This window comes from Crocodylus porosus, unplaced genomic scaffold (genome assembly GCF_001723895.1).
Source record: "Crocodylus porosus isolate Cpor-Errol unplaced genomic scaffold, CroPor_comp1, whole genome shotgun sequence".
Taxonomy (NCBI): domain Eukaryota; kingdom Metazoa; phylum Chordata; order Crocodylia; family Crocodylidae; genus Crocodylus; species Crocodylus porosus.
The window spans coordinates 34,726,748-34,737,299 of NW_017728931.1; the positions used below are offsets into that span (position 1 = coordinate 34,726,748).

At 43.5% G+C, this 10,552-nt stretch overlaps 1 protein-coding gene across 2 annotated transcripts in view; it reads left to right on the forward strand.

Annotated features, from left to right (window-relative positions):
* Window positions 1-10,552, forward strand: part of CACNA2D4 (calcium voltage-gated channel auxiliary subunit alpha2delta 4) — a 183,236-nt gene that overhangs the window by 69,728 nt on the left and 102,956 nt on the right. For both annotated transcript variants that reach the window (XM_019544560.1, XM_019544561.1), the window contains 4 exons: window positions 4,671-4,742; window positions 8,971-9,032; window positions 9,922-9,989; window positions 10,163-10,208. In XM_019544560.1, coding sequence (XP_019400105.1) covers window positions 4,671-4,742; window positions 8,971-9,032; window positions 9,922-9,989; window positions 10,163-10,208 — 248 coding nt within the window. The remainder of the gene's footprint in view (window positions 1-4,670; window positions 4,743-8,970; window positions 9,033-9,921; window positions 9,990-10,162; window positions 10,209-10,552) is intronic.

Here is a 10,552-nt window from a genome sequence, read left to right on the forward strand (position 1 = left end):
TCTCTCGCCAAAGAGCGGGCTGTGGTCATGGAAGCCAAAGCCTTCCCGATGACACCAGCTCCTATGAGGCAGCCAAAGACTTGGGACAGTAGTGGAAATTAAATGACAGTGGGCGCATCTACATGAGCTGTTTACTGCGGAGCTACCTAATTAGCTCTGCGGTAAAGTCTCAACATCTACATGTGCAGCTGCTGCAAGAAACTAATTAACTCCACCACAGGTTAGTACTTGTAAATCTAAGCACTGTACTTCAGCAGCATTCTTTAGTGCATAGCACCACAGGCATAGACACTGATAAGTCTGGCTGGGGTACGAGGGTGTTTCAGTGGGGGGCTGCCTGCTGTCTAGCCCCATATTGGAACATCCTCATACTGGAGCACCAGTTCCTCTGAAGCACATTGAGCCAGGTTGGAGCAGCCCCAAGCTGGCAGGCTGAACCCCTGACCCCCCCGCCAGCTGGGGCTGCTCCTACCTGGCTCAACATGCTGTGTTCCCAGGCACAAATGAAGATGTGATGCCCAGGAACAATAAACTCTGGTGCAATATATGCTCACATTTATTCATGTGCATTAATTTCACATGTAGCACCTGGTGTTAAGCTAAAACTAGGGCTGTACAAAGCTTCGTTCCCTGATTCGATTCAGTGGAGATTCGGCCTTGTTCAGTGGCTGAATCTCTGAATCCAAACTGAATCAGCAGACCCTTTAATTTCTCTGAATCAAATTGGAACCCTCCAAATCGATTCAGAGAGATTCAGAAAGATTCAGAGATTTGGACATAGACACAGCTTTAAATATTTTTTCTACATACCTCTAGGTAGCAGGGGCTTGTGAGTGCTGCAATGCTGGGGCACGTGGGGTGTCCCACAGAAGCGTGGGGGACTCCCCAGCGTGCTTGGCAGCAGACCCAGAAGTGGACCAGGAGCACTTCCGGTCCACTTCTGGGTCTGCCAGGGAGCGCATTGGGGGCCCTCCCCATACCAGCTGTGGCTCAGTGACTGGTGCCTCCTGGGTCTACGGGGCTCCCCCTGCGGCCAGTCACCAAGCTGGGGAGGCATGGGGGGGGGGCCTGCTGTGAACTCCCTGGCAGACCTTTTACAGCTGTGTCTATGTCCGAATCGCTGATTCTCTGAATCACCATCGAAGCTTCAGGTTTGGATTCAGCCAAATCGAATTGGGGATCTGAATCAATTAATCGAATCACTGTCCCTGATTTGGGCTGAATCCAAATCTGAATTGAATAAGGCCTGCTTCACACACCCCTAGCTAAGACCAGGGAGACTTAGATCCTGAGTTGTCATCTGGCTTGATAAAGTTGGAACAAACAAGGAATATAAGTTACATAGTGAATGAACAGGATGTCATCTAACAGAATGAAGGTAATCCTGAAAAACAATTACACAAGGAGTAGAAGACTAGTTCAAAGACCATCATAGCTGAAGGAACATGAGGTTCAACAGGTACATATGGGCTGGCAGCGAAGGTCTTGTCTTTAAGGTGTAGCTCCAGGAAGTTAGCAACTGTTTGTGCAAGGGATGTCTTATCATCAACAAGTTAAAAGGCAAGCTGTAGGAAGCTGCATGGATTTTGAGAGAGAGAGGAGTTTGAGTTTGAAAAGGGAGAAGATTTTGGAGGAGTCTCCTGGAAACCTGAAGGCTAGCTGCAGTCAAAACACTTTTGTATCTCTTTCTCTTATTAAAGACAGAGTTTTGTTTTAGAAATTTCAAGTCCCCTCCTTACTGCCCAGTAAACAATACAGGCAGTCCTCGACTTACAGCATTTCGAGTTATGAAGTCTCACATTTGCAACATTTATAAATTGACACCCTGTTTCAACTTTATGACACCAGTTTCAACTTTACAACGCTTGATCCGATGTGATGCCACGCCAGCGAACAAGTTCACTGTGTCACTCATCTCCCTGGAGAGCATCTGTCCAAATTTCCTTGGACACTTTCTTTAAGAAAGCAGACAAGATTCCAGAAAAACCTGCAGCCAAGACTCCTGAAAAGACTCCAGCCAAGAACCCTTCAAAAAGTCCAACCAAGAGCCTTTCAAAAAGTCCAGCAAAGTCACCTCAAAGAAGTCCTTCCAAATTAATATGATTGCTATTTACAATATAAATACATTAATGTAGCTATATTACTCATCTATAATTGATCAAGTACAAAATTCTGGGGTATTTTTGATAAAAATAGGGTATCACGCCTTGGTTCAGGAACGATTCCCGCATTTATAACATTGTTTCTTATAAGAAAATTGGTTCCACATTACAATGCTTCGACTTAAGACGTAATTTTCAGGAACCAATTGTGTCATAAGTCCGAGGACTGCCTGTGCATGAAATGTGTGGAATGATACAGATAAAAATGGTTTTTGATTTGAACCTGCTGCATGTCCTTCTCAAGGCAGATAAGTCTAGATTTCTAAATAAAGAAGAAACCAAAACTCCAGGGAGTGCATTATGGGAAAAATGTAGGTTCTAACTTCAGAGCACAGCCACTTCTCTGCAATAAATTGAGCCAAACAGAGGCATAACTAATGAGTTTTGCATCCAGGATAAAAATCCCCTGCGTGGGGTTACGAAGCACAGGAGAGTAGGGGCTGAGAACGAGTATGGTTTCATCTGCTTGGGGTGCCCCAGCATGTGGCTTCCCTAGCCAGAAAGTAACCAGCCCTAGCCAGGGCTGCTCCCATCTGGTCTCTCCAACTGAGCTGTGCACAGCTGTCATGGCAAAGATTAACAAGGATGGAGGCAATCTTCTGGTGCCCCCTCTAAGTTAGTTACCTGGGGCTGGTGCCCTGCTCCTCCTTCTGTCCACTGTTATGCTACTGGAATGATAACCTCATATCCAGTCTTCAGGGTTAGAAGTGCTTAAAATGTGGATTCAGATTTTGCCATTATCTTTATTTCTATCCTTTTCCTCTATCTCAGTTGCTGCAGTAAGTGTGTTGGGAAGGAAATGTTTTACTTTGTCCATCTGTCATTCCATTACCCCCATCCCACCCTACAACTTTTCTCTGCCCTTGTAGGACAAAGAGCAGTGGCCTAAATTTGGGGTGATGGGGAAAGTATGGAGGAAAGATAAATATTGGAACAGCTTAGAAATCAGAAAGAATGTGGCAAGCCAAATTGGATTAGAGCATAGTATGTGCCATAGGCAACTCGTAGGGAGGGCATGGGGAGGAGGGGGTACACGCCCCCCCGACAGGGCCATCCCTGCTGCTGACACCACTGGTGGCTTCTGTGGGTGCTCATCAGCCCAGCTGGCAATGCTGCCAGTGGCTTCTGTGTGTGTTCACCAGCTCCAATCCTGCTGCTGATGCCACCATGGGCTCCTGTGGGTGCTCACCAGCCCCATCCCTGCTGCTGATGCTGCCAGTGGCTTCTGCAGGTGCCCCCCAGACTCAGGAGGCACCAGTCACCCATGAAATGTGCCAAACTTCTCTGACTTGGAGTGAGATTTTCTTGGCCAGAAAAAAATTGTTTTACTGGTCAGTGTTTAATTTCCAAAGGGTTATTAAGCAAGCTAGTATGTAGCAGCAGCACCTTGAACTGTGGTCTTAGCAGTCATAAGCTAAGTAGGGTTGTGCTTGGCCAGTTCTTGAAGGGGAAACACCCCTGAATTGCCAAAAGAGCTGCAGGAAGTTTTGTTGGCAAGTCAGTTGTTACCCACTTTCTTTCCTAGTCAGCACTGAGCTGGTGTCCTAGAATGATGTTAGGGGGCATGGTGCTGCTGGGGGAGCCACCTTGTAGATAATCTGCAAACCCAAAGTCCTTGTGCTGATTTAGAGAATCATAGAATCATGAAGAAGTAGGGCTGGAAGGGACCTCCAGAGTTCATTAAGTCCAACTCCCCGCCATACCATCTTATACAAATTCATTGTCTAACCTATTGGCAAAACTACATTCATCCCTAAACACAACCACAAGACATAAGCTGTCACAGGTAAAGCAGAGGGACCAAGGTAGCCAATGCTCTGCTGCAGCAATGTTGTTAAAATGAGCTTGAGAAATCCAAGGAAGATGGCCATGCTCCCTGCTACAGAGGCAGGCAAAAACACCCATAGTCTGAGCCAGTCTAACCATGGGGTAAAATTCCTTCCTGACCCCAAATATGGCAATTGGTATGCCCCTGAACTGAAGGACAAAACCCTCTCACCAGGAACCTCCTCTGGCTTGAAAAATCACAGGAGGAGCACTTCAAAATTGTCTGGAACTTCTTACAGTATTGGGAAGTCCCTAGGAAATTACAGCCCACCTATGGAACCTCCTCTTTTGGAGTCAGCTGAATACGATTGTCTCTTTCTCCCTGTCCATGTTGCCTCACATGATGCGCTTGACTCCAGAAGCAGCCATGCAATGTTTCAGTAGTAGTTTGTAGACATAGTTTATGGATCAGTTTTAACATTTGCAAGGAGCTTTGGGATTGTTCTGAATGACCTCTGTGAAGATCTTAAAGCTCTGTGCAATTACTGCAAGTAGGTGACTTGCCTACCATCACAAATTGAATTTTGTACCATAATTTGGCAGTTCTCTTGCCTTCAAGTCCTCTGCCTTAAGTAGAAGAGCCAGCCATTCCTCTTTAGAAGACTCCCATCTTAGTTATAAACCACTCCAAATCCTGTCCTTTAGGCAGCAACACTAAAGCTAATCTCTTTGTTTTCACAGCTGAGAACAGCTATGATCAATGGAGAAACTGGATACCTCTCTATGGATGTGAAGGTTCCTGTGGATAAAGGAGTAAGTTATGCTGGGTGTATTCTAGTACTGGGTACAGGGATCCATGGAGGATACAGATCTAAGGTTTAGCATGTTATGTAAGGATTTTATTGTTATGCTCTGTATGTGTGTGTGTTGGGGTAGGGGGAAGGGAGTTAATATATATTTAACTTGTTCAGAAAAAAGTGTTAAGAGATGCTTCCCAAATCATTAGTCTCTCCAGACACATTTAAGAAGTACTTGGTCCAGGGATTTTAGGGGTTATCATCTACAGTTAAAAGAAGACATGAAAGCATAGGACTTTAGAGATGAAAAAGGTACAGCGATTCAGTAGAACTAGTTAAAAGCCATTTCTAATTTGGGAGCAGGGGGGAAAGGTTTCATGAATATTTTGTTCCTATTTTTGTTAAAATTTGAGGTTTATTATTACATTTTTTTTAAACATTCTGGGAAATGTGATGAAAAATCCAGTGGAATCTTGAATTTGGCAAACTTTCATTTTAAGTTCTCTTTTCCATCCCTGTACTTAATGAAAAATTAGCCCTCCTGCATGTGGCCTCCAGCACTTTGTTCAGAGCAGTTGTAATGAACTGTGTCCCAAGGTGTTGAACTTCTACCCAGTTCCTCCTTTACAAACAATTCTGCAGATCACACTGTTAAGAAGTTTTCGTTTTCCAAGATCTTGCCTACAGTAGGAAGTAGCACCATTTTGGCACTCTATTTTACTGACCTGCTGATGAACATAGTTTGTACTTGTCTAGATTTACAACTAAATCACATTCAGCAGCAATTTAATGATACTTGTTGTTGAAATGATGCAGTTTCCCAGAACAAGCAGTGGCTCTGTTTCATCTGATTAGCAGTAATTATTACTCTCTTACCTATGTAAATTTTTCCTTTCTGTCCTTAGACATCACCCCATTCAAGCACTGGTTGATGGTTGTCTTGACTTCCTAACCCTAGTTATTGCATTGCTAGGCTCTGAACTTTGGCATTTTTCATCAGAAGTCATTTCAGTCAGCCCTTTCATTATTGTTGTTTCCTTTATTTGCTGCTTAACTTGTCCACATCTGTCTGGCACTGGGTTGTCCAGTGATGAGTCCCAATAGCCCATGTGCTGATGCAGAGCAGCTCTGCATAGGGGAATAATTGTTTTCCAGTTCCACAGCATGATGAGATCTCTGTAGATGGAGTCCTACATTTTGTATTTTGCTGCTATGACACATTTGTCATTCTTCTCTAACTAGCTGCCTACAGTTGCTGCTTTCTCCTTCCTGTTATGTCACTGTATTTCCAATGAACTTTCTCCAAGTTGCATTTTGCAAGACTGAATCCACTTCTTATTTTCTGCCCATCACTTCAGTCTTTACATCCTTTGGTATTTTTTTCTTCCTGTCCTCAGTGTACTGTTTGCTCCCTTGTCTAGAGGGTGGCAGTTCCTCATTTTGCATTTCTTCACCTCCTGACACGCTAATCTTTACCTTTTTTTTTTGTTTACTCTGCTGCCCTCAGTCTTCATTCCATATGAACCTGATCGTATCAGGCCAATATTAATTAATTTTGGGGAATAACATTTCATGAGTTGTAACAAATGCTTTCTGTAAATCTAGATACATTGCATGCTCTTTAGTCTTTTCCTCCCTTACCTTTGCTATTCTGTCTAAAAAGCAATCATGGTTGTCAGGCAAGATCTATTCTTCGAAAATCCAGGCTGCTTTTATTGCTCTTGGTTCTATTATCCTCTTTCTTTGTTCTATTACCGGAGACCCACAATCTAGTTTTCTCTGAGTCATTCCAAGGAATTTTTTTAGTTCAGTATTTTTAAGGGCATCACAAATACACAAAGGTCTGTTTCTTTGCCTTGCCTACATTTTCTCTCTGTTCTGTTTATGCATTCCCATCTGTCACTTTGCTTTGCCACTTCCCCCATGTTTTCCCAATTCCACCTATTTTTCCTATGTTCTTCTCCATTTCCCCCTTCTGTCTTTTTCCCATGCTCTTTCTCAACCCTTTCTACATGTTTTCTTTCTTCCTTCTGTTCTTATCCTTTTCTTACTTACCCATTTCCAGTTTCCAGTTATATCAGCCTTTGCGTGCCACATTACTCTCTGTTATATTTCCATGAGGGAAATATTTTGCCACCACAAAACCACACAACCTCCCTATCATAAGCCATTGTTTGAATCTGGTGATAGGAGCAATGGCCAGGGGCAAACTAAAAGGGTGTGTCTACATGAGATACTAAATGCACAGTAGACTAATTCTGCTGTGCATTAGCATGTCACAGCAAAAACCATGCTAATGTGCAGTAGAATTAATGTACTGCACATTAGCATCACTAAAAAAGTGTGTGCTAGTGCTACTGCACAGTAGTACCGGTTACCACGCATTGCGTTATTACAGATACTAAACTTAATGCATGGTAACTACAGTGTATTAATGCATGTGTAGATGTGCCCAGATATAGGCAAAAAAAAGGAGTTTTCCTTCTACAGTTCTCTAAGTTACATGGTGGAGAACCCAAATCTGTAAATCTTGCATGAAGCAATCTGAGCTCTCATGAATTTCCAGATCTCCTAATGCAACCAGCTGGTAATATGAACTGTTTGCCTCAAGTCCCCTTGATGCTTGTTACAGTGTTAGGTGGATTTCCAGTATGCTGGGCGCATCTACACAAGCTGCTAACTGCACAGTAGCCTAATAACACTGTAGCGCAGTAGCTAATATGCTACTGCACAGTAGTATTAGGCTACTGCACAATTAGGGTACTGTGCAGTAGCGCCAGTTACTGCACATTGATTTAATACTTGGTTATCCAAGTACTAAACTTAATGCACAGTAACTATGGCACTTTAATGAACATATAGGAGCACCCACTGAGGATTACTGTTTTTTCACACAGACAGAGGTACACATGCACATTCATACACAGTCTCACATGATCCTGGGAGGAATGGACAGTCATCATGAATGAAGCAGGCTGCACTGCTGCCTGTATCTCTTTACCCAGCTCCCTAACCATAGCCCCTGCTGTACTCATCTGCTGGGTGTTTCAGTCTAGGACACAGTGGAGAGCTGATAGGAGCAGGTCCTGTGTGCTTTGCCCCACTTCCAATGCTGTTTTTGGAAGGAACTCTGAGTGGTTTAGAACATGCAGGCCTTTGCACAGGATCTTCAGATATTTCCTATGTTTACCCACATACACACAGACTCTCTCTCTCCCTCTCTCTCCCCAGCTCATCCCCTGCCTGCTTATAGAAAGGAATTTCTACCCATTACAGTAGAGCAGATTTCCAGTATGCTGAGGATTATTGTTTCTTCACATAGAGACAGCAGGAAAGGAGAGTGCTCAAAGACATTTTTTTCCACTGCAGGAACTTCAGAGAGGCAGGTCTTGTTCTGGTCCTGCTATGGAATCAGACCTCTAGTTCTGTTTTGAAGTCAGCCTGTAGGACTTTAACCACCCTAATGTTCAGAATATCAGTACTAGAGTTGGCTGAAAATGTTCGAACAAAGTTTTCCACAGTAGAAGGTCAGCTTTGAAAAATGTTGATGCTCCAAAATAACATCTGAATATCTTTTTAAAGTTGGATGTCAGTTTAAAAAAAAACCCCAACCAAACAAAATTTGTATCAAACAAAATGTTTTGATTTGAATCCATATTTTGCTAATCCTTTCTTAGCATCCCAGTTTGGGATAAAACCAAATGCTGAAGTGTCAGGATTCCCTACAGGATGGAAATTCCATCTTCTGCCTGACTTTAATCACCCTGCAGTCTACATTTTGGCTCTTTCAGACCTCCTTCTCCTACCTGCAAGTCCTCCTCACTGAAACCCCAGCCAAGCAGTAACAGTGAGAAACTAGAAAGTTGATGTAGATGGCTCACTGTGGCCCATGGTGGCATTTGGGGCAATGTGCTTGGTGCTGTGCAAACTGAAAAATAGCGATATCCTTGGAAATCTCTGCATTAGTCACACACTGAAGGGGAAGGCAGGTTTCTCCCATTTTCTGCACTGCAGCTTGGAATCCTAGAGCTAAGGTGTTGGTGACCACTGCACCCCCCTCTGCAAGCCCAGGGCCTTGGGGCTATGACTGCAGATAGTTCTGAAGTTAATCAGACACTTAGACTTGCCTGTGAGGACATACATCCCAATCCCTGTTGTTGCCATGGTGTGGTAGGATGGTGTGGGCCTGAACCCCGCTCAGTGCATTTCTAAAAGTTTCTTGGTCATTTATTTATTTATTCCAGAAACGAGTTATCTTCCTCACTAATGATTATTTCTTCACTCACATCAGAGATACACCTTTCAGGTGAGCAAGTGTATGTATGTCTTGGGCTGGGAGCTTCTTGTTCATGGCCCTGATGCCTGGGAAGACCTGTGTGAATAACTATGTCTTTCTCTTGTATTGCACTTCCCCCTCAAAAAAATCATTCAAGTAGGTGCAAAATGAACCATTTTTTCAAATTTTTGGTAAACCAGTTGGAAAAAAAATGTAGATCATATATTTTTTTTGTTCTGAGATGAACTTGTTCTTCCTTTTCAAGCTTTCTAAAAATACTTTTAACTCTTGTAATAAAATGGAAGCAAATATCTGAATGAAACAGTTTCTCTCAGCTTTACATGGGTTCCTTATTCCCATGTGCTGGAGTTGAGGCACTCTTAGTCAGATGTGTAACTACCAGGGCCTGCGTGCTGGGTGGCAGCAGTGGCAGAAACTGGGCTAGCTGTGGCAGCACTAGTAGCTGGGCTGACAGTGGCAGCTACCTTTCTTGTGCCCAGGGCTGGTGCTCCAGGCTGCCTACACATGTGCTCAGGTGTGGGGGAGGGCAGCATTTTAATTAGAGCAGTTCCTGGACAGCCATTTTAATTAAAACAACTCGCCATCATATATATTAAGCCCTACTATGTTTCAAAATGGCCATGGGACACTTTATTTTGAAATGTGTGGGGGCTTAATATGCATGCCGGTGAGATGCTGCTGCATTGTTCTAATTAAAACAAAACCAAGTGACCCCCAGTCACTCAGTCCTGTTTATCCTACTGTACTTATTACTTTGGGGGACTTTCTGCTTTTTAATACCTGAAGAGAGAGCTAAAGTTATTGAGGATCGTGGCATCTCTCTGAGGCTTTTAGATTTTGATACTTGGGAGCTACGTGTTACTTTGTTCACAGACCCCCTGTTTTTCCTTGCCTGCAGTCTGGCAATAGTGCTGTCCCGAGGGCATGGAGAGTACATCCTGCTGGGGAACACTTCAGTGGAAGACGGTAGGTCAACCTGAAACAGCCATAGAAGAACTGTGGAAGGAAACAGCACTGAATGTTGTTGCCTTCCCAGAGGTGGGCTAGTGCCCCACTTTCTCCTTTTCCACCTACCCCAGCCTTTCTCTATCTGACTCAGTGACAGATAAATGCATTTATTATTTGTTTTCTGGTTTCAGGCTTGCATGACTTACTGCAGCCAGACTTGAGCTTAGCTAATGAATGGTAAGTGGAAGAAATTCTGTTCATGAGGTGGTTTGTGTTGACTTCACTGGCCTTTCTGCTTTGGTCTGCCATCCTTAGAAACCTTGAGAAAAAGCAGTACTATCCAGGAATTGTCTAAAGTAAAAACTGAACTTCCACAGTTCATTGCAAGTTCCTACAGTTTCCAAGGCAGACACGGTTCTTTGTGTGAATCTAATACCTTTTATTAGACCAACTTAAATAGTTGGAGAACAATTTTTAAGCAAGGTTTTGGGTTCAAAAACCCTTCATCAGGCTAAGGAAGTTTTAGCAGTTGATGTATGCTCTTCCTGGATGGAATGAAAAGTAAGGTTTCCAACACATTT